At 39.9% G+C, this 24,459-nt stretch overlaps 1 protein-coding gene across 1 annotated transcript; it reads right to left on the bottom strand.

Moving 5' to 3' along the window:
- Positions 1-335: 335 nt before the first annotated feature.
- NIPSNAP3A (nipsnap homolog 3A (C. elegans)) lies at positions 336-13,307 on the bottom strand. The gene is made up of 6 exons (XM_006886904.1): positions 13,248-13,307; positions 8,958-9,168; positions 8,061-8,219; positions 3,103-3,252; positions 500-586; positions 336-412 (listed from the first exon to the last, which is right to left on the bottom strand). Exons 1-6 carry the CDS (start codon positions 13,305-13,307, stop codon positions 336-338), a joined length of 744 nt encoding a protein of 247 aa, XP_006886966.1.
- Between the last annotated feature and the right edge of the window lie 11,152 nt (positions 13,308-24,459).

The following is a 24,459-nucleotide window of genomic DNA, read 5'->3' as shown; positions in this document are numbered from 1 at the left end:
TTGTGGTCCAAATAGGTTGTGAAAATACAAATGAAGTGACATTTTTTTTAAATGAAGTGACATTTGAAAAAGGAAAAAAAAATCAAGATTATAAAGCAATGGCAGCTATTTCCAATGTGTAACAGATACGGAAATGCCATAAGGAGATGGACAGACCTAATCCCTGAAATCTTAATGACAAAGGAAGGACAGAGGTAGCTTTCAATAAGGCAAGAGACACAGCTAATTAACTTACCACCTCCTTCCAAAAATGTGAGACTATCTTGGGAGAGTTGAAGTATATATATATATATATCTGTTATAGCAGTTAATGAAATGTCTCATTTCAACAGGAGCTATTTCAATGGTGAAAAAGGTAAAGGAGTCATAAGCATATTCTCCTGCGATACCAGGTAGCTGGCACTTTCCCGAACTGGAAAAAAAAATTGTAAGACACATAAAGTTAATGGCTTAATCAAATACGGTCTAAAAATAATTCACGCTAAGTCAAATCACTTACCAGCTGCCACAACTCTGGGGTCCTCATGAGACTGATGTCTCCCAGCTGCACGACTATCCAGACTCTCATTCCACCAAAGAACATGCACTGCAGAAATAAGCCGGAAATAGATTCTAAAGAGTACGGCATGCCTACAAATAGGAACTGCAGCAAAAACGAGCCTAAGGCAGTAAGCCTGGGGCTTGAAATCAAAGCAGCCAGGAGCAGAAAGGTAAAACGAAATGTGTCAGTGTCAAGATTTCTGAGCCAGCTGAGAATTGGGAGGTAAATTTGTAAATTAATGAAACTGATTTTGATGACTAGGGAGAAGGTTGGATAATCACACAGAGGAAGTAAAATAATGGAGCTAAAGACAGAATCAAGGCTGAACTCAAGTTGTGTAACTTTGTACTTTATTTTTTTAAATGAGAGATTATAAAGAAAATCGTATTCATTCTCAAAAACTTAGATAGTAGACAGGAAAAATGAAAATAAGTATAATCTTCATCCTCAGAGAAGAGATTTTATATTTTTATAAAATATGTAAAACAGAATTAGGACTATATATAATACATATACATAACCTATATAATATATATTATATATAACACTATATACTAAGCTTAGTAACAGATACAAATATTTTCTCTGCCAGTAATAATAATTTTTAATGGCAGAGTGAATTATTATTCCTTACAGATATCGACGGCATTAAACAACAACAACAAACAACAGGTATCTATAATTATATGGATATTTTATATCTTTTGAAATTCCTTCCTGTATGAATAAACACATCTGCACACACACAGAGCAATGCATATTTACTAGCAGTAAAGCTACTGACAAAGACTATGGAAATGACTAAGGCTTTGTATTATATTATTGTCACATTTTTCTGGGGAAATGTTAAGTCAATATGAACCGTATTGAGTATAAGAGTAGTTATTTTTTTGTGATCTTTTTAGTACTATTTTACATCTACCTCTATATCCATATCTATAGGTACATCTGTATGTCTTTGTTAGATTAAAAACAGTATCTCTATCACCTTAAAGATGTATTTGGTAGATATCTGTATGTTTATCTTTCTGTATGTTTTATTTTTTTTTGCTTTTGAATTTCACAGATATATACATATAATTGTACATGTGTATATGTGTGTATGTATATATACATACCTACATCTACAAACACTCTCTCTCTCTTTCTCTCTCTCTCTCTCTCTATATATATATATATATGCAATCTCCAGGGCTGGTCTTGGAATGGGAGACTTAGAAGAGGCTTGTTGCTGCTGCTGTGTACTGTAGAGTTGGAAACGAGCCATAGATGACCCTCCAGCAGGTTTTCAGAGGCAGTAATTGCATGGGAGCTGACTGCCTATCCACAGGAATCTGATGCATAAGGTTGGGTTACTGGCGAGATGTGGACAGGCATACGCAGTCACAGCAGTACAAGTGGCTGCCACCTTTGAGTACGAAGCCATCACCCACTTTGAATTAACTGTGCCAAACTTGGCTTGCAAACAATTCTTCATTACAACTACTCTCACTTGGAGCTCTTAAATCATTGTAAAGGCTTTTAGCTGTTTCTGGCCTTGAAGTAAGCTAAATAAGAAACATATGCATCCGGTCTAACTGGTCTATACATTTTTAATGATAACAAATAGGAATAGATTGATTTGTAACTCAGGGCTACTTGTATGTACATGCCTGTGTTTATATATGACGTTCATAGGAATGAAAAGACCAAGATGTTAACAGCATTATCTCTATGTTCTATGGCAGGAAATGATTTTTTTCTTTAGAGGTGTTCATGGTTTTTTGTTTTCTTTCAACGAGGGAGATCTGGTGGCCTCATGGTAAGAAACTGCACTGCAATCCCAAAGGTATGCTGTTTGAAACCACCAACCAGCTGCTCCACGGGAAAAGGATTGTCAGTCTCCTCCCATGCGATTAATAGCCTCTGAAAACTACTGGAAGGTCAGCTATGGGTTGGTTCTGACCTGATGGTACTCAACAACAACAAACCATGTACATTTACATGATGTAAAAGTTGTATGTGGTGGGTTAGTGGTAAAAAAATGCGCTACCAATGCAGAGGTATGTGGTTTGAATCCACCAGCTGCTCCAGGAGGCTGGACAATCTCCTCCAGTGCAGTTGATTGCCTCTGAAAACTCGCTGGAAGGTTAGCTATGAGTTGGGTCTGACTCTATGGCAAAACCCAAATATATATGAATGGAGAGAGAGAGGTATATATATCTCCATCTCTATCTATGAACTCTGAGAAATGACAATAGTTATAGAAAGGCTTCAGGTATTTTGTTTATAAGTTCACTATGAGTTGTGCTCGACTTGACAGCAATCAATAACAACATATCTCTATATCCATATATATATATTCATTCAGAGTGAAAAGGTGGAAGCTTAACATATATAAAAGGCTTCATAAAGTATAAATAAGTTAGATGTGAAAAAATACATTTTGAATCACTAAGATCATGATAAAATTTGGCAATTATATATCACATGCCACTATGAGAAAGAAACCGATGCAAACAGTTTATCAGGAGTTGATCAATATAGTTTGCAAATGTCACATTAGAAGGTGACAACTGTACCTCTGTTCAGCAGTCCATATTCTGTGTGGAAAACTCCAATTAGTTTGTTGTAGTTTAGATTGACATGGGAATTGATTGCCCTTTGAAACGCCTCACCCCACAAAGCTGGGCCACCGGGCTTCATCTGAAAAGTGACCAGTTCATAGACTCCTAAAGTAGGGAGAGAAAAATTTAACAGAAAGCACGGGAGCAACTTCTAGTTATGGTTGCAGTAGAATACTAATTGGCACAAGTACATATGAAGGGTTATGCACTTGCATTCTGGAAAAAAACCAAACCACAAACAAACAAAGAACCAACCAACCAAACCCCAAACGAGACAAAAACTTACTTGCACGATGTGTCACTGTGTCAGAGTAGAATGGTGCTGCGTAGTGTTTGTAATGGCTAGTTTCTAAAAAGCTAACTGCCGGGCCTTTCTTCCACAGCACCTCTGGAACAACTGGAACCTTGGACTTTCAGTTGCTGTTTTACCACCTTTAGACTCTGTTGCTATTTACTGCTGAGTCGATTTTGTTGTGTTGGTGGCGCCATATATGCAGAGCAGAACTGCTCCATAGGCTTCTGATGGCTGTGACCAACCTTTCAGAAGCAGATCTCTGTCTTTCTGAGGTGCCCTTGGGTGCCCCCAACCTCTCAGGTAATAGTTGCTCCATTAACTAAGCCTCTCAGGGATTCCTTATGTTTATCATATCCTCTGTTTCTGGGTGTGCTACTGAGTCTACTTCCATTCATCGTGACACAGCACTACAGAGCAGAACGGTCTCTGGGATTCTGTGTGGGGAGGATGCTGTGATTCTTTGCATTTTTCTCCCTAGTGTTATAATAACAGCTTCTCATTCCTAGGCTGCCCTCTCACGGGAAGAGATTACCAAGTTTTTCTCCCACAGAGTAGCAGGAGCCACTAGAACTTATGTTTATGTAGCCACATCTATTAATTTTTTGCATTGTTTTTCTTTTCTGGTATGTTTTTAAAGTTCATGCCCACTTTAGAGTTGTTAAGCTAAATTATAAAGAAGGAAAGGCCCTTGAAGCTGTGTGTAAGCTATTAATGCAAGTATTTTCAACTGTTAAATATTCTCATAAATACTTAATATCTTCTAGATTTCTCTTCTTTTATACAATTTTGAAAGGCTGTATTTCCTTTTTTCCCCTTTGGAAAACTTTCCCTTAAAGGTTTCCATTTCCACCAAAAATAGCAAGAAAACAGTAGACCTGAAACAACATTGCTGAGAACGGAAATATGTTGTGGGTTGTGGTTGTTGTTGTCTATCATCGAGTTGGAACCGACCCATAGCTTTGGCGGGTTTTCTGAGGTAGTTAATTGCACAGGGCACAGGAGGAGATTGCCCATCCTTCTCCTGCGGGGCAGCTGGTAGATTCTAACTGTGTATCTTCGGGATTGCAGCGCAACTTCTTGCCACGAGGCCAGCCACCAGAGCTTCCTATGTTGTATGGGTACGGATGTGAAAATAAGCAAAACAAACCACCAACACCTAGGAGAACAGTGGCGTTGAGAAATAAGAGGAAAAATGTAAAAGAAACCAATGGTCATTAACTACACAGAAAAAGAGAGCCATAATTTGACATATCGCGAAGTCAGCTCTTTGTTTAGGGAATGCTGAAAGCTGACAGGAGATGTAACTGTTGCATCCAAAGACTTGGCAAGTCTCTTGTACAATAAACTACAAAACTGGGAATAATGGAAGAGATAAAATTTAAAGTAGTTTACTTTTTTTTTCTAACCTGACCTTTGTTTAAAGCTGAATTGAGATTATTATTTCTTTAAATCAGCCCTCTTGTTGATTCCTCTTGGAATCAACAAGAAGAGCAATTTTTATTAACGATTTTCAAATTGAAAAAGAGAAAGACACAAAAATTAGGCCAGGAGCTGACTGTGGAACAGATCACCAACTACTCATATGCAAGTTCAAGCTGAAGCTGAGGAAAATTAAACCGAATCCACAGGAACCAAAATATGACTTTGAGTCTATCCCACCTGAATTTCAGAATTATCTCAGGAACAGGTTTGTGGCCTTGAACACTAAAGAGCAAAGACCAGATGAGCTGTGGGGGGATATCAAGGGTATCATCCAAGAAGAGTGCAAATGTTCATTACAAAGACAGAAGAGGAAGAAAAAACCAAAATGGATGTCAGAAGAGACTCTGAATACTGCACTGGACTGCAGAGAAACCAAAGCAGAAGGAAGAATTCAAGACACTAAAGAGCTGAATAGAAGATTTTAAAAGGCAGCGTGGGATGACAAAGTAAAATATTACAATGAAATGTGCAAGGAATTTGAGTCAGAAAATCAAAAGGGCCGAATTCGCTCAGCATTTCTTAAGATCAAGAAACTGAAGAACAAATTCAAACCTCGAGTTGCTATAATCAAGGATGCTTTAGGCAGAATAGTAAATAATCCAGGAAGTATTAAAAGAAGATGGAAAGAGTCACTGTATCAAAAGCAATTGGCAGACACAGAAGAATTTCATGAAACAACATATGAGCAAGAGCCTATGGTGCTGAGGGAAGAAGTTCAGGCTGCTTTGAAGGAAATAGCCAAAAACACGGCCTCAGGAATAGATGGTATACCAATTGACATATTTCAGCTAACAGATGCTGCCATGGATGTGCTCACCAAGTTGTGCCAAGAAATCTGGAGAACAACCACTTGACCAACTGACAGGAAGAGATCTATATTTGTTCCAACCCAAAGAAGAGTGTGGAAACTATAGAAAAATATCATTGATTTCACAAGCAAGCAAGATTCTACTGAAGATTATCCAAAAACGACTGGAACAGCACATCAGCAGAGAACTTCCAGAAGTCCAGGCTGGGTTTAGAAGGGGTCTTGGTACTAGGGATATTGTAGCTGATGTTAGATGTATCTTAGCTGAAAGCAGAGAATACCAGAGGAATGTCTGTGTTTCATTGACTATGCAAAGGCATTTGACTGTGTGGATCATAACAAACTGTGGCTGACTCTGAGAAGAATGGGAATCCCAGAACACTTGATCGTGCTAATGGGAAACCTATACTTGGACCATTGGACCAAGAGGCAGTCATCAGAACAGAGCAAGGGAACACTGCATGGTTCAAAATTGGGAAGGGCGTGCACCAGGGATGTGTCCTGTCTCCATAGCATTTCAACCTGTATGCAGAGCTGATTATCCAGGAGGCTGGGCTCTATGAGCAGAAATGTGGGTTCAGGATTGGTGGAAGATCTATCAATAATCTGCGTTATGCAGATGACACAACCCTGCTGAGGAGGACCTGAAGCGCTTGCTGCAGAGGGTCAAGAACTGCAGCTTTCAATATGGATTGAGGCTCAATGGCAAGAAGACAAAGATTCTCACCACTGGACCAACTGGTAGCATCGGGATGGATGGTGAGGAGACTGAGATTGTTAACAGCTTTAGTTTGCTTGGCTCCACAGTCAACACTCTTGGCACCAGTAATTAAACAAAGGAATTAACACAGGAAATTAAAAGACGTATTGCGATGGGAAAGTCTGCTGTTAGGGACCTCTCCAAAATTCTGAAGAGCAATGCTGTCTCTCCTGAGACTAAGGTATGTCTGATACAGGCCATGCTCTTTGCAATCACTTGTTATGCATCAGAGAGTTGGAAAGTGACTAAGGAGGATAGAAGGAGAATTGATGTCTTTGAGCTGTGGTGCTAGAGAAGAGTATTGAGGGTTCCATGGACTGCTAGGAAAACAAACAGATTCATTCTGGAAAGGCCTAAACCAGGTGGCTCCTTGGAGGCAAGGATTCTGAGGCTTCATCTAACATACTTTGGACATGTTATAAGGAAGGACCGGTCCTTGGGGAGGGACATCATGCTTGGGAAGGTGGAGGGACAGCGCAGGAGAGGAAGACCCTGTATGAGGTGGATTGATTCAGTGACTGGGTTAATTGGGTTGGGTGTGTTGGAGACAGTGCGATTGGCACAGGACAGAGCAGAGTTTGGGGCAGTTGTACATAGGGTTGCTATGAGTCGCAAGCGACTCGACAGCACATAACAACAACAATAACAATAAAGGATAGCACATTTCAGTTAATTTCTCAGTCTTATAAACAAAGATATACTTAATTTAAAAGTAGTTGTAATATTTAGTAAAAATAATTTTCTATTTCAAAGTCGGTATTATAAAATTATTTAAAAAGTTCATAGACAATTTTAAATCTATCTACATGTTTTCTCTGCTTCTAAATTCCCAACTTCTCAACTTTTACTCGTCTTGTCAAATTTATATGTGACATAGTGAAGCTTTAAGAATCAGTAAGAATTGGAACAATCTGTTCTGGAAAACAATGCATTTTAATTTTGTAAATAAATAATTATAATTTAAGAAAAAAAGAATCAGTAAGATCCTGATTTGAAAAACACTTCATTAGTTAATAATCTGAGAGAAGGTCTGGTGGTACAGTGGTTAAAGAATCCAACTGCTAATTGAAAATTTGGCAGTGTGAGTCCACCTGCTTTGTAGGAGAGATATGGCACTTTGCATCCATAATGATTTATGACCTTGGAAACCCTATGGGACAGGTCTTGCAGGGTCTTTATGAGTTGGCATCAACTTGATGGCCATGGCAGGGTCTGTGCTGTTTTTTTAAAGTCAATTTTTCCCCCTCAACTATTAAGAAGTTAGATGGTGTTGAGCCATTTCTGACTCATAGTGACCACAGAACGCAGAGCAGACCTTTGTGCTTCCAAGTCTGTGGCCATTCATTCAGAAACAGATAATCAGGCCTATTTGTCAGGGTACCTCTGCTTGGGTTTGATCTGCCAACATTTTGGCTAGAAGGCAAGTGATTAACCACGTGCACTACCCAGAGACTCATACTATATACAACTAAGGATTATCCTTTTCCCCCTCGATGGACCTTTAATTCCCACAGCTTAAATCTTCATCTATTTCTCAGTATTTTAGTGACAAAAGAGGGAAGACCTACCTTCCTTTGGAGGCTTTTCTATTTTGCACCAGGGTACCAGGTAAGCAATCTCAAACTCTTGTTCATCTACGTGAAACAAATTTGGAATGAGGAATTTTTCTTGCCATTCTTTATCTTCGGCCAAGGCTTTTCGAACTTTAGTTCGATGAGCAAAATTATCTACGGGAATAAAAAATGGAAAATACACATTTCAATTTAAAAATTTCCTATCTGTCTTTGGAGATTTTATTCAATTCAGTAAATGTACCTCAAAGGGCATAGAAAAATATTGTTATTTAGGAAAGCTAGAACTTGGATAAGGCATAAAGCCTTTCACTAAAAAGAGGGGCAGCCATCCTATCAAAGGAAGAGAACTTGTGAGAGCCACAGACAAGGTGGTCTTGTCCAGTTCTGGCTCTCATAGATTCCACTGTATTAGTGAAGACATCAAGATTTGGAGGTATGATACCTACAACCAGGATGTGGAAGGGCTACTGGGGGGGAAGAGGGGGAGAAATGCAAACAACTAATAATAAAGCCACGCAATGAGTTTCTAAGCTCATTTACTAGGCTCTGGTAGCATAGCCTGCAGGGAGGTGTGCTAATAATGTAAAGGGGGTTCCTCTCTCCTGGTTTGAATCCACCAGCCACAGCTTCAAAAAAAGAAAGAGGTTTTTCTTTTTGTGATATTAATACACTTGGGTTCTGTTTTGATTTGGCATAGGAGACTCCACATTTCCCCCTTATGATGGCACAGGATTTTACTAGGGAGTTGTTAGAAATGTATTATTGGAAAGAGTAATCCCTGAATTCACCTTCTTGGTTTTGAATTAAAAAAGTTTACTGAGACTGAACTGATAACTGTAGAGATTTAAGTCTTGGGTTATGTCTAATGAAATGAAGTTGGGTGACTCATACCATACTTCCAAATATGAAACACTTTGTTCACTTTGCCTCCAAATTCTACTTTCCAGAATCCAATCAGTTCAGAGTGAGCTGTCCGAATATGAATATTTTTATTAATATTTTCCAGGAACTCATTCATCTTTGAGGGTTTAATGTAGTAACTACGAATTTCATATAATGTGCCATCAAACTGTCTGGGGCCAGTAGCAAAAGATGAACACATCTGGAGAAAAAGAAGACAAATTTAAACATTTTGGGGACAGTAAAAAAAAAAAAAGCAAGCAAAACCACACAGCTGTCATCATAAGTCCATGTGTATGAGAGTAGGTCAGCTCCTTAGGGTTCACCTATGTTATTGACACAGATTTTTCATGGTACCGCTGGAGGCCACTTGTGCCACCTGGGGAGGTGTGATTTATTGTTTTATGTTACAACAAAGTCTGAATCTAAAAGCAAGGGACAGTCATTGGAATCATAATCTATGTGGTACTTCTGCTGTCATCTCTTCAAATCTTTATTAATGGAGATATACCAATAAAAAGAGCTTTCTTAAATATGTTGAATACATGGCCGCTCACCTAACATTGATCTGTCGTAAGTAATTTTTCATGAATTGCTGTTCATAATGCAATGGGATCTTAATAATATTCTCTCACCCAATGACTACAATGAAAAGGATCTTAATAAATTCATAAATAGCCTTCCCTGATTTGGTTAATTTTTATTTTTAAATCAATATTCTATGTGTTATTTATTAATTTAAGCAAAATTTGTATTTTTAAAGCATGCAGTTCAATCAGAAGGTACATGGAAATACATTTTCCAGCAGAAAAAAAATGATTTTTTGTTTAAAAGAAAACAGCTGTTCAGGTCCAAATATTTCCTAACTCTACAGAGGGAGACATGAAGTTGGTTGGAATATAACTAATACAGGAGAAAGTTTTGTTGTTAGGTGTCATCAAGTTAACTCCAACACTTAGCACCTTAAGAACAATAGATAGAAAAAAAACCAAACCAACAGATCGAAACTTTGCCCTATAATGAGTCATCTCCACAGTCTCTGCCATCCATACTTACTGTCCACTGCTGCAGTTCCTCTGTCAGTCCATCTCATTGAGGGTCTTTCTTCTCTTCCTCTGACCCTCTACTTTTCCTAGAATGGTATCTTTTTCTATAGACTAGCCCCTTCTGACACCAAGCCCCAAGTATGTAAGATGAAGCTGCATGACCCTTGCCTCCGAGGAGTATTTGGCTGCACTTCTCCCAAGATCGATCTGTTTGTTCTTTTGGCATTCCATGGGCTAGTCAGTTTTCTTTTCAAACACAATTCAAAGACATCAATTTGTCTTTTGTCTTTCGTACTCATTTTCCAACTTTTAGATGCATATGGAGCAAATGAAAATACCAAGGCTGGTGTTAGGTCTATCTTTGCCTACAAATTCTTATCCTTACTCTTTAGCACCCTAAAGAGGTTCTTGAACAACAGATTTTTCCAGTGCAACACATTTGATTTCTGGACTGCTGTGTGTGTTGGTTATGATTAAGATTTTGTTATAATATTACTCGACTCGATGGCTCCTAACAACAATGGCATAATATGAAGACTGTTGTACTGCTAACCAAAAGGCCTGTCTGTGCTATTGCAGATTTCTTAGTATAGCTGTTCTAGCCATTGGCTCTGACTTTCACCCCATGGCTTGGCTAATAATATGAACTGGGGGAAACGGTATCTTTCTGGTGAATATGCAAATAAGGTATGTATACTATTAATCTGTAGATCGGTCTGTTTTGCTATCTTGCCATGCTCAAACTGAGCAAGCTCAGAGTCTGAAAAGCTAATCTAACCAGCATCCATTTGAAACAGAGAATGTAGTACATGTTTTGGGACCAGCGATTCCTGCACGAGATGGTCTGATGAGACCAGCAGCAGTTACAGCAGAAGTGGCAGAGAATCAAATACTAACATGGGCATGAGCTACAGCTGAACTAGGATTGCCTTCCCTAGGAGCCAGAGCCAAGGGCCTTTGCCCAGGCTTACTGGAGGGCTGGAGTGAGATGCCATAATTGACCGGACTTTGTAACCTAGCCCGATGCCCTGAGACTGAAGGTCAGAGGACCTGCTTGAATCCATGAGAGGTTGCTCTGATTGAAGAACTGTATCTTGTTTTCAACCTCAATTGCAATTCATGACTCCTCCTAATAAGCCCTGTACTCAAGTGTATATGTGAATTCTACGTGGTCATTGCAGCAAATTAGGAGATGTAGCAGCAGAGCAGTAAGAGTCAAGGGAGACAGAGATGGTGGATGTTAGAATTGCTAGATGCAGATTCAGTAACATGGGATCATGTCTGACCTCATGAGAACTGGTTCTGTGCTGTTGATGTTGCTGTTAAGATTTGTAACCTCTGAGACCCCAATAAGATCATGATGATTCAGAACAGACTCAATGGAATAAGTTTTGAGTTTGAGATACATATGAAAGTTGACAGTAAGGAAGAACAAAGAATAATTGATGTCCCCATGTTATGATGTCAGGAAAGACTCTTAAACATACCATACATTGCTAGAACTAACAAATTTGCCTTGGAAATACAGCCAGGATGCTTAGAAGTGAGGGTTGTGAGGATTTGTCTCACTTTGAACATGCTATAAAAAGAAATTAGTTCTTGGATAAGGATTTCATACTTTGCTTTTTTTTGGAGGGCTGGTGGAAAAACAGAACAGTCCTCAACAAGGGGAATCAACACAGGAGCTGCAACAGTGAGCTCAACATAGCAACTGGGAGGATGGTGAATTGTGATGATGAGCAATCAGAAACCTACTCCAGTGTACCAGCAAACATTTTTACAAAATAGATCACCACATGGCTGTCCCTCAAGGCTGCCTTTGACAAAGTTCCAACCACAGACCTTTCCTCAAGGCTGCCTTTGACAAAGTTCCAACAACAGACCTTTAATTTAGCAAGCCGGCAAGAAACACTGCTCTAACAGGCTCTCTTATCTCCAAGTCACCACTCAGTCTTAACAGCAATAATACCTTCTAACTCGCTTATATGAGAATAAATGGGTGTTATTTAATAGTCAAAGCTGAAAAGAAAATGAGAAATAATCCTTCGTGTTGCCTTGAGGACTGTTTCCAGGAATGTTTACCATAGCCTGTGTATATCTAGAATAGTTTACCCTCCTTGCCCTGCCCCCATAAAGAATACAGCAACAAGAATGAATGAACATTAAAAATCCTCACGGTTAGATTCACCTAGAAGTGGCCAAGGCAAAAATTACAAAGTCCTCTTTAGCACATTTCTTATATAAGGTTAAATAGCTTTGTTTACAATTATCTCTTTGCTAAGAAAGAGGTTACTGCCCCTACCGGGGGCAGTTAAGGACAGCGCCACACAACTTCCAGGTTGGGTCCTTCCTGACTGAACCCTGGCCATCATCTTCAAGGTTCTCTGCAACACCCTCAGGCTGCTTGCATTTTGTTGGAGAGAAGTGGTTCTGTAACAAATGAATGATAACCTTTTTCCCTCTTTCAACCTTTAGTAAGGAGGCTATTGTTGTTAGGTACTTTCAAGTCGGAACAGACTCATTGCTGACCCCTCCAGCGGGTTTTCAGAGGCAATAAATCAAATAGGGAGACTGCCCATCTCTCTCCTTCTAGCAGCTGGTGGATTTGAAGTAGCATCCTTTGTAGGGTTGACAGTGCAACTTCTTTTCACGAAGTCACCAGAGCTCCCCTAAGGAGGTGGAGTTGTAGTATTTGCCCTCCAGCTGGAACTAACTCATCCAACAGGTTTTCAGAGGCAATTAATGGCATGAAAGGAAACTGACCACACAGTCTCCCAAGGAGCTGTTGGTGGGTTCGAACCATCTGCCTCTGAGACTGCAATACAGCTTCTGGTGACCACGAGGCCACCAAAACTCATTAAAGAGATGGAGGTGACTTGTAAATAGGAAACCAAAGAAGAATCTCCCAGAGTACCGGGCACTAGGAACCTTAGCTGTTACTGGTCTGCGCAGCAAATGTGCAACAACCAACCATATACCTCAGAAATGTCCCCTGGGGCATCTGGCACCTATGTCAGAAAGGCTCACTGTCCACGGAAGGGGGAAATATAGGGACAGTCTCTCCAGGCATTGGGGTGGACTGGGGGCGGGAGACGGGGAAGAGAGAAGAGCGGGAACCTTCCACGGAGGGCCTTGCACGCGCGTCAGGAGCGCGCATACCCAGGCTTTGCACACGCGCACACAGACCTGTTCCCTTTCCCAACAGGGCATGGCCCGCACCCCCTGGCCGGGCTACCTGAGGCGCGAGCGACCTTGCGGCCAAAGCCTTCGTCAGGCCGCTTCTGAGGCCGAGCATGGCGAAGCTTTGCGCACTGCAGAGAAAGCTGGCCATCCCTTCTCTTCCAGAGTCTGCTCCTGACTGCAGAAGGGCTGTGTCCGCACCAACTGTGGACGGAAACTGCGGGGCAGAGCCCTGGCGAGCCAGCTCCGCCCCGGCCCGGGAGGCGGGCACTCAGGCCTTTCTGTTCTCTGCAGGCCAGAGGCTGGAAATGTTTGTTTTTGTTTCCTAAATTGTGTCGCTTCCTGTGTTAGCCCAATGTAGAGACTGCTTTGGGCCTGGTCCACAGCTGTGAGGCCACCACCTCCTATATATGTTTCAATTGCAGCGCTGTAAAAGATATACTTATTTGTGGGTCAATGTGTGTAGGTAGAAGTGTAAATATCCGGAGCTGTCACTTGGGATTGTACTGGTTGTACCTTGTGCAAGTTCTTGTCCACCTAAAATGTACAATCTAATACAGCTGAAGAGAAAGAGAAAAACTCTGAATGTCGTTAGAATCAGTTCTGACTGAAACTGACTCCACGTGTGTCAGAGAAGTGTGCTCCAGAGAACCCCTTACTAATTGACTTTTAAAAAGTAGAGCAGAAAAAAAATTAGAAGTATATCAGCAGGTCTTTTTTCCTGAGGAGACTCTCATTGAATTGGCATCTTTTCGTTGGCAAGTGAATGTGTTAACAATACCACTAGAGGATCAGGAAATAAGTTCAGGTTCATAAATGCGGTGAAGGAAATGAATGCAGAACATGGACAAAAGAAAGAACTGGAGAGAAGTGACAGTGATTAGAAGCGATTTCTCCGTATTTATTCTCACCTCCCACTCTGTTCTTCAAAATAGCATCCTTGCAGCTTCATACAGTTTTGTGACTAAGTCCTGGCTGTAGATACACAAGTTACAAGCCTTGATCTTAAAGTAGGGGAGCAGTTGGTTTATTTTTGTTTACTTATTTCTCCTGGCTGGAATGTGGATATAAGAGATAATAATGTGGCAGTCACATTGTTTTGTGGTGAAGCCACAGGGAAATCTAGGTGTCTGACACCATGAAACACTGTTCCTCAACATTCCTTAAGCCCTGGAGTCCTCTTCACTGAACTCCTTATAGATGAGAAAGCATCTTCTTAGTTGGCTCAGCCCTATAATCTGAAGCGTGTGAGAATTTTTATGTATTAATTTTCTATTTTTTTTTGTTTCCTTGTTTTTACTCGTTTGTTTATAGCTTTCTCTTGCTGTTAGGTGCCCTTGTGTAGATTCTCACTCGTTGTAACATCATGATCAGTCTCACCACCTGCCTACGTATTGTAACTCACCACATTCTTTGCCAATAGCACAGAGTACATTTCCTCGAAATACAATCAAAGCATTTAGGCAATTTTAGAGTTTTTCTTCTTGAAATTCTTTGTTTTCTTTATTCTAGACAAGTGTGGATGAGTTGTTAATCTAAGACTGCATAGTAATTCTGGGAGATATACTGGGTGGTTTAATGTACCTTGTGGGTTAAGGTGTTTAACAAACGCAAATGATTACTACAAAAATAAATTCTATTGAACTTTCAGTCATCAAAAAGACCATTAGTGGTGCAACTGTTCAACTTCTAACCAAAAGGTCAATGACTCAAGCTTACAAGCATCTCTGCAGAAGAAAACTTAAAAATCTCTGTCCCTGAGTTTATTCTAACTCATAGCCACCCTTCACTGAGTTCCTGTGGCTCTAAATCACAATGACAGGAGACTGTTCATTTTTATTTTGCAGAACTGCTGGTGCCATTAAAATTGATGGAGATGTTCAACCCTTAGCTTAGCAGCAAAATCTTAACAATAAGCTCCTGTAAAGCTTATTATTGTTACATGGTGTGGAGTCAACTACAACTCGTAGGGACTCAATGAACAGCAGATCCTAGAGCAAGCAGAATCTTGCGCTTTCGTGCACCATTCTCATTACAGCCCAAGAACCCCTATTCTGGGGCAGGCCTACTCTGTCTTATAGTCAGGATTGTCTTGAGGGCACACAGAAGCAAAACAACAGAGTCATTAAAATGTAAGAGCAAATTCTTGACATAGAAATAAGTAGACATTCATTGTTAAGGCATTAAATGACAAGGTCTATTGGGGGTTACAATAGCTATAATTATTTTAGCAGTGATGAGTATGAAAGACATTTTAATATATTGGTAAGTATTATCATGGAATTTAATAATGCTTGTGATTTTAGTAGTAGCAAAAATCACACATCCTTCTAATAACAGTGTGATTTGTTTATGACATTGATAATGAAAGAGAATGTTTAATTCCAAATTGAAGTGCATGATTATAAAGACAAAGTTTTCCCTCTTCAAGTTTCAGAGTTCTCAAATTCTATATATATATGATGAAGGGCCAGCTATGAATTGGCTCTGTTTTGATGATATAAAACAACATCATCTTTACCAAGATAGTATACCCCAGACTCAGAGGATTCTGTAGAATGACAGCTATCATTACTGATGTGAAATGAATCCTAGCTGAAAGCAGAGAATGACAGAAAGATATTCATTCATGTGCTAGCGACTACAAGAAGTCTTTGATGTCATAGATCATAATGTTGTTGTTGTTTGATGCCGCTGAGTCGTAGACGGCTCATAGCGACCCTATGAACGAACAGCCTGAGCACTGTTTGTACATAGAGTTTCCGGAGGCAAGCCTTTTCGGAAGTGGATGCCGCTCCTGCTTCCAGGCTTGATTTAGTCGGGAAGCTCCAACCAACACTGTCCACCATGGGTGCCCATTACCACGATTGGCACATCACTGTCACAGGCTTCAGCATCACAGCAACCACGAGTTACCTCTGTACAGCAACGCACAGACCAGTGCTATACCACCTAGAAGAATGTTTGACAGGAAGACAATTTGAACCTGGCCGAGGGCCACAGATGAAAATCACCCACCTTTGCCTTGGTAGAACAGCTTCCTTTCCACTAGGCAAACGTAGCTCTCTCTTGGTCGTCGTCATTGTTATTGTTGTTTAATGTCGTCGAGTCGTAGACGATTCATAGCGACCCTATGAACAAACAGCCTGAGCACTGTTTGTACACAGAGTTTCCGGAGGCAAGCCATTTCGGAAGTGGATGCCGCTCCTGCTTCCAGTAGATCATAATAAAGTATAGATAACATTGAAAAGAATGTGAATCCCAGAATACTTAGTTGGGCTCATACAAAACCTGTACATAGCAAAAAGCAGTTATTAAAACAGAACAAGGGGATACTGCGTAGTTTAAAATCAGGAAAGTTGTACATCAGAGTTGTATCCTTTCTCCATATGTATGGAGAATCTGTATGTTGAGGAAATAATTGAAGAAAATGGATTAATGGAGATTAAAGTGGCATTAAGATTGGAGGAAGACTCATAAAAAATTTACATTATGTAAATACCACAACCTTGCCTGCAAAAAGTAAAGAATACTTGCGAAACATTTACTGTAGAAGATCCAATAGTACACCTTTCAATATGGATTACTTCTCAATATTAAGAAAACAAAAATCCTCACCATTAGACTCGTAGATAACATAGATACAGAAAAGATTGATGTCAAGGATTTTATTTTATTTAGATCTGCAGTCAACATCCATCATAACAGCAGTCAAAAAATGAAAAGACGTTTTGCATCGGGAATGTGCTATTAAGGACCTCTTCAAAGTGCTATAAAAAGCAGTGATGTCAGTTTAAAGACTAAGGTATAGCTAACCCATGCATTGGTATTTTCAGTTGCTTCCTGTGCATGCAAAGGTTGGATAATGAATATGACAAAAGATTCCATGCCTTTGAATTACGGTGTTAGCAAAAAGAATCAATTATACCATTGTTGTTGTTGTTGTATGTGCCATCGAGTCGCTTGCGACTCTTAGCAACCCCAAGTACAAGAGCCCTAAACACCTCTCTATCCTGTGCCAACTTCACCGTCTCAAAAACACTCATTCCCACCACTCCAATCACAGAATCTATCCATCTCATCGAGGGTCTTCCTCTCCTGTGCCATCCCTCCACTCTCCCAAACATGATGTCCCTCTCCAAGGACTAGTCCCTCCTCGCAACATGCCCAAAGTATGTCAGACGAAGTTTCGGAATCCTTGACTCCAAGGAGCATACTGGCTTCACCCTCTCCAGGCCAAATCTGTTTGTTTTCCTAGCAGTCCATAGTATATTCAACACTCTTCTCCAGCACCACAGCTCAAAGGCATCGATTTTCTTTCTATCATCCCTATTCACTGTCCAACACTACAATGCATGGCACATAATTGAGAAGACTATAGCCTGGATAGGTGCACCTTAGTCTCCAGCCTGACATCGTTGCTTTTCAGTACTCTTGAGAGGTCCCTTACAGCTGACTTTCCCAGTGCAATTCGTGTCTTGATTTCCTGGCTGCTGTTATCAAGAGTGTTGACTGTGGAGTCAAGCAAACTAAAACCATACCATATAAAAATATACCATAGATTGCCAAAAAACCAAACAAATCTGTCCTGGAAGAAGTGCAATGAGGGTGTTCTTTATTACCATCACTGTCCAATCAAGTGTGGTAACTGGCCACGTCACCATCTCTAGAGAACAAGTTGGGAAACTTTGTCTTACATATTTTGGGCTTATTGTCAGGAGGTGCCAGTCCTAAGAAAAGGATACTATGCTTTCTATATGGTCAAGGACAGGAGGTCAAGGACAGGAAGACCTTCAACAAAATGGACCAACAAAGTGACTGTAATAACAACGGCCTTGACCATGGTGGAGAGGGTGAGAACTGAGCAGGACAGGGTGAGGTTTTGCTCTGTTGTTTACAGGATTGATATGGGTCATAGTCGACCAAACAGCAACAACAAACAACATCTTTACTAAGTATAGTATTATGGATTTATTGTTAAAAATGTCTTTGCTAGTCATCAACTTTGACTTTCTCAGCATGGCTGGGTGGGAACATAAATAGGATGTTCATAAGTAACTCGTGGTCTGTGTTCCCATCTCACCAGGTTTAAAATGAATAGGTCGGCCAACAGAAGAGGGGATCTCACGTCTAACAAGAAGTGAAGAATTGCAAAGTCCATCCAGCAGGGGGCAGAGATTGCTGAGCCAGTCAGACCTTGATTTACATGGAAGCAGCAGCAACCTCCAGGCAAACCAGAGATTAAGATGGGATAGAGCTGATAGACAGTTCCCAAGGAACCAGATCCAAGGGCCTACCCCCAAACTTGCTGGGAGACTGTGCAGATAGGACGGGGAAAGATGCCATCTACACTCTTTAACACTTAGTAATGTTGAGCTATTTTCAAAGTCAACATGCTTAATAGCATTGTTTGAGGATTTTGTTGTTGCTTGCTTTGCCATTGGTTCCCCCTCCCCATCCTTGTTGTGTACTGTCAAATCAGATCTAACTGGCACAGGAGGAGATTGTCCCTCCTTTTCCAGTGGAGCATCTGATGGATTCGAACTACACACCTTTGGGATTGCAGCACAGCTTGCTTTGCCAATTTTTAATCATTGCGCTACTGGTTTAGTTAAACTTTGTACAACAAGTAGGTATCACCTCAAAGTGGATGAAATTATTTTATATAGACAAAAGGAAAAACCTACCTAAGGATATTTCTGGTTGGGTTTTCCCAAAGGGCAGGATCATGAAAAACTGAAGAAGGACCCAAGAGAAGTAGATCCAGTGCTGATCAATTGTGCAGAAAAGTGATAAACTGCGTGTTTGTATTTTGTTGGTATAAATAATCCTGTTCTCCCCCACCCCCCCTTATTGTTGTGCTGTTACCACTAGGTGGTGATGGAGACTAACTTTGCCTTCACTGGATTTTGTAGGAGTATGTGTATTTGTATTTGTTGTTATATTTGAGTTTCTGTAATATATGTGATTTCTCTTTATTACGCAAAACCCGCACTACTGTGCGGAGTCAGTTCTGACTTACAGTGGGGCTTCGCTGGGTTTCTGAGGCTGTAACTTGTCATGGAAGGGACTGCCGATCTTTCTATTGAGGCCTCTCTGGTGGATTTGAAGGACTGGAAATGTTCAGTCTTTGAGTTAGCAGCACAACTCCCTAGGGACTAAGTCACCAGAGTTCTATAGTTGTTTGTTATTATGTGCCGTCGAGTTGCTTGCGACTCAGTGACCCTATGTACAACAGCCCTAAACCCTGCTTTATCCTGTGCCAATCTCACTGTCTCTGACACACCTACTCTCATTACCCCAGTCACTGAATCAATCCATCTCATCGAGGGTCTTCCTTTCTTGCGCTGTCCCTCCACCCTCCCAAACGTGACTTCCTTCTCCAAGGACTGGTCTCGCCTTGCAACATGTCCAAAGTATGTTAGATGTAATTCAGAATCCTTGCTTCCAAGGAGCAGACTGGTCTCATCTTCTCTAGGAAGAACCTGTTTGTTCTTCTAGCAGTCCATGATATATTCAATACTCTTCTCCAGCACCACAGCTCAAAGGCATCAGTTCTTTTTCTATTATTCCTAGTCATTGTCCAGCTCTCTGATGCACAGCAAGTAATTGCAAAGACTATGACCTGGATCAGGCACATTTGCCCTTGATTTTATCCCACCTGAATTCCAAAACCATCTCAGGAATAGCTTTGAGGCCTTGAATACTGTTGAGCAAAGACCAGATGAGCTGTGGGAGGACATCAAGAATACCATCCAGGAAGAATGCAGAAGGTTATTACAAAGACAGGGGAGGAAGGAAAGACTAAGATGAATGTTAGAAGAGACTCCTAATACTGCACTAGAGCACTGAAAAGCTAAAGTAAAGGGAAGAAATCAAGGTATTATTAAGGAGATGAATAGGAGGTTTCAAAGACCAGCGCCGGAAGACAAAGTAAAGTATTATAGTGAAATGTACAAGTTGAAATGTACAAGCTGGAGTCAGAAAATAAAAGAGATCAAACTCACTCAACATTTCTTAAACTGAAGGAACTGAAGAACGAATTCAATCCTCAAGAAGCAATACTTCAGGATGCTTTAAATAATAAGTGAATATTCAAATTATATTTGATATATTTAATTCAAAGAATACTAAATGATCCAGACAGCATTAAAAGAAGATGGAAAGAGTATAGAGCCATTGTACCAAAAGTAATTAGCAGACACAGAAGAATTTTATGAAACAATGCATGAGCAAGAGCCTATGGTGATCAAGGATGAAATTCAAGCTGCTCTGGAAGAATTGGCAAAAAACAAGGCCCAGGAATTGACGGCAATCAACTGACATATTTCAACAAACAGACGCTGCCCTAGATATGCTCACCAAGTTGTGTCAAGAAATCTGGAGGAAAACCACCCAGCCAACTGGAAGAAATCTGTATTTTTTCCCATTCCAAAGAAAGATGATCTGACAGAATGCAGAAATTATCAAATAATATCATTAATATCACGTGCAAACAAGATTCTGCTGAAAATGATCCAAAAAATGACTGGAAAAGCACATTAACAGAGAAATGCCAGAAGTACAGTCTGGGTTTAGAAGAGGCCGTGGTAGTAGGCATATTATAGTTAAGGTTAGAGTTCTATACTAGGGATCTATAATTGATAATAAAAAATTTAAAAAATGATTTCTATTCTATCTTTCTTAAAAATGGCTGTGGATATTTATTAAGCACCTTTTGTGTGTTCTTTAATATTGTGGAAAAGGAAAAAAATCACAATATTTCTGCTCTTGAACTTTTCTATATATTTTGATATTCCTGTATCAGCCTTTTTACTGATAGACTTTAGGTAAGTAAAAAGAGATTTTAAATAATAGCTCAATATTTAAATATAGTTACAAATTAAAGTTATCTCTTTTAATAAAACAAATGATTTTTATTTAAATATATACAGATAGAGTTTAGTGTTTATTAATCATATTATTTTTAGACGTTCTAAATAAATTTACTTTTTTAATTAAATTTCTAATTTAAAAGTGAATTTTAATGCTAATGACTTTTTAATTTCTATCATCAACAAATGCAATTACTTCATAAAAACGGCCTTTGAAACTCTATTGCTTTGAGTAATGTTTATAACATTTTCAGTCTTGATTTATAATGTTTAGCTAAGGTCATAGATTGAGATTTGAATGATATTAATCAATTAATTAATTCTTTGGCTTGAAATCTGCTTTCTTAATATAGCATCAGTTTTGTAAGTTGGGTTTAAAGATGTTTTCTGTTTTTAAGCTCTGAGTTACACACACACACACAGCATGATTCTTACTAATTTTTCTATTCAAATTGTAGGGAACTCTAGTGGCGATCAATGAGATAAACAGACACAGTGGCTGTGACAGTGGGCTCAGATACAGCAGAGATAGCAACGATGGTGCAGGACTGGGCAGCATTTATTTCTATTTTAAATAAGGATGCTGTAAGTCAGAGTCAACCGTGTGACATCTCATAATAACATGGACAATATCCTTTGAACATTTTAAAATGTAGTGTCAAATTTTTGTTTTCAGAAAATTAGAACCAGTTAAGTGTCGTTGCTGTTATTTGCAGTTGAGTCAGGACTGACTCACTGTTTCCAGCAGGTGTTCAGGGACTATAAATCACAAGGGAGGAGATTCCCTATCTTCCTCCTGTGGAGCAGCGGGTAGATTCAAACTGCCTGTTTATTTTTTGAGTTGCAGTGCAGTTCCTTACCCCCTGGATCACCAGAGTGTTGTTTTGTTGTTGTTGGTTGCCTTCAAGTCAAGCACGACTCATTGAGGCCCTATGAACAAAAGGCTTAAAGCCCCTTTACAACTATTGACATTTATCAAAGTTCATAGGGTTTCTGGAGGCATATTATTTAGGAAGTGGATGCCACTCCTGCTTCCAAACCTGTCATATTATGTAGTTTTATATGCCATTGAGTTGCTTGCAATTTATAGTGACCCCTATGTACAGTAGCTCTGAACCCTTCCCTGTCTTGAGCCAGTCTCACTAACTCCGACACACCAACCCCCGTCACCCCAGTTACTGTATCAATCCATCTCATCCGAGGTCTCCCTTTCCTGCGCTGTCCGTCCATCCTTTTGAGCATGATGTCCTTCTCCAAGAACCAATCTCTCCTGGCCACGTGCCCAAACTAAGTGAGGCGGAGCTTCAAAATCCTAGCCTCCAAGGAAAGACTTGGCTTCATCCTCTCCAAGACAGACCAATTTGATTTCTCTTCTCCAGCACCACAACTTGAAGGCATCTAGTCTTCTTCTGTCATCTTGAATAATTGCCCAACTCTGAAGCCTAACAAGTAATTGTGATGACCATGGCCTGGATTAGGCTCACCTTTGTATCTAGACTGACATTGTTGCTCTTTAGCACTTTGGAGAGGTCTATGACAGCAGATTTTCCCAATGCAATTTGTCTTTTGATTTCCTGACTGCTAGTGTTAAGAGTGTTGATTATAGAGCTGGGCAAGCTGTAACTCTTAACAATCTCAATCTCTTCTCCATCCATCATGGTGCTGCCAATTGGCCCAGTGGTGAGAATCTTTGTCTTCTTGAAGTTGAGCTTCAATCCATTTTGAAGACTACAGTCCTTGACCTTTTACAGCAAGTGCTTCAGGTCCTCCTCAGTTTCAGCAAACAAGGTCGTGTCATCTGCATATCGTAGGTTGTTAATGAGTCTTCTTTCAATCTTGTTGCCATATTCCTCCTCATAAAGCCCTGCTTCCTGCTTCCTGAATGATCTGTTCTGCGTACAGATTGAAAAAGTATGCCAACAGGACACATCCCTGACACACTCCTTTCCTGATTTTGAACTATGCAGTGTTTCCTTGCTCTGTTCTGAGGATTGCTCCTTGGTCCAAGTATAGGTTTCAGATAAGAATGATCAAGTGTTCTGAGATTCCCATTTTCCTCAAGGTTAGCCACAAATTATTGTGATCTACACAGTCAAGTGCCCTTGCATAGTCAGTGAAACACAAATAGACATTCTTTTGGTTCTCTCTGCTTTCTGCCAAGATCCAGCTGACATTGGCAATAATGTCCCTAGTGCCATAACCTCTTCTAAACCCAACCTGTATTTCTGGTAGCTCTCTGTCAACGTACTGTTCAAATCTTTTCTGCATGATCTTCAGCAGGATTTTGCTAGTGTGTAATACTAGTGATACTGTTCGATAATTTCCACACTATGTCGGGTCACCTTTTTTTGGAATGGGAATAAATATGGGTCTCTTCCAGTCAGTTGGCCAAGTAGTTGTCTTCCAGATTTCTTGGCACAACTTGGTGAGCACATGCAGGGCAGCATCTGTTTGCTGAAATATGTCAGTTGGTATTCCATCAATTCCTGGCACTCTATTTTTTGCCAAGTCCTTCAGAGCAGCCTGAACTTCCTCCTTCATCACCATTGCCTCATGCTCATATGTTGTTTATTGAAATTCTTCTGTGTCAGCCAATTCTTTTTTAATTTTAAATTTATTATAATGGAAGTTTTCTCCCTACCCACTCCTCCCCCCATTTGCTTTTCTTTTTGAAATGTAAAAGAAAAAATTCTTTCATTGTTATGTAATCCCTCCCCCCAAGTCCACTCCATTATGTTACCTTTGTTCTGGATTTCTGTCATAACAATATCTAATCATACAATCCTTTAAGACAATTCTCATCTGTTTCAATGCAGTATACATTATTTATCCTATCTTTCTCAATTTTCCCCCAATCTCTATGTCAGTCCTGTTTTACAACAGTGGCACTATTTGTCCTTTTGTGACTGAGATATTTCACTCAGCATAATGTCCTCCAGGGTCACCCATTTTGCATAATATTTCATGGGTTCCTTGTTTTTCAATGCCACATAGTATTCCATTGTGTGGATATACCAGAGCTTCTCTATCCATTCATTTGTTGATGGGTACTTGGGTTGTTTCCAACTCTTTGCTATTGTGAACAAAGTGGACATAAACATAGGTATGCCTGTATCTGTTTGGGTGGCAGTTCTGGTGTCTTCAGGGTATATTCTCAATAGTGAAATTGTTAGGCCAAATAGTATTTTCACTTGCAACTTTTTGAGAATGCGCCATACAGCCTTCCATCGTGGTTGCACCATTTTACACTCCTACCAACAGTGAGTAAGGATTCCAGTTTCTCCACAACCTCGCCAGCATTTGATGTTTGCTGTTCTGTTAAATTTTGCTATTCTTATTGAGGTTAGATGATATCTTATAGTTGTTTTTATTTGCATTAGAGCTAGGGATTTT

This window comes from Elephantulus edwardii, unplaced genomic scaffold (assembly GCF_000299155.1).
Source record: "Elephantulus edwardii isolate Elephantulus edwardi_28Jun2011 unplaced genomic scaffold, EleEdw1.0 scaffold00052, whole genome shotgun sequence".
Classification (NCBI taxonomy): domain Eukaryota; kingdom Metazoa; phylum Chordata; class Mammalia; order Macroscelidea; family Macroscelididae; genus Elephantulus; species Elephantulus edwardii.
The sequence above is the reverse complement of the archived record's forward strand: the minus strand, read 5'-3'. Positions and strand labels throughout refer to the sequence as shown.

Bases quoted from the DNA above. Each gene is read 5' to 3' on its own strand.
- NIPSNAP3A (XM_006886904.1), bottom strand. From the start codon at position 13,307: ATGCTCGGCCTCAGAAGCGGCCTGACGAAGGCTTTGGCCGCAAGGTCG. The intron at 9,169-13,247 runs GTAGCCCGGCCA...CTTTTTCTCCAG, and splicing joins CAAGGTCGCTCGCGCCTCAG to ATGTGTTCATCTTTTGCTAC. The intron at 8,220-8,957 runs GTATGAGTCACC...TTATTCCCGTAG, and splicing joins GTTTCATATTTGGAAGTATG to ATAATTTTGCTCATCGAACT.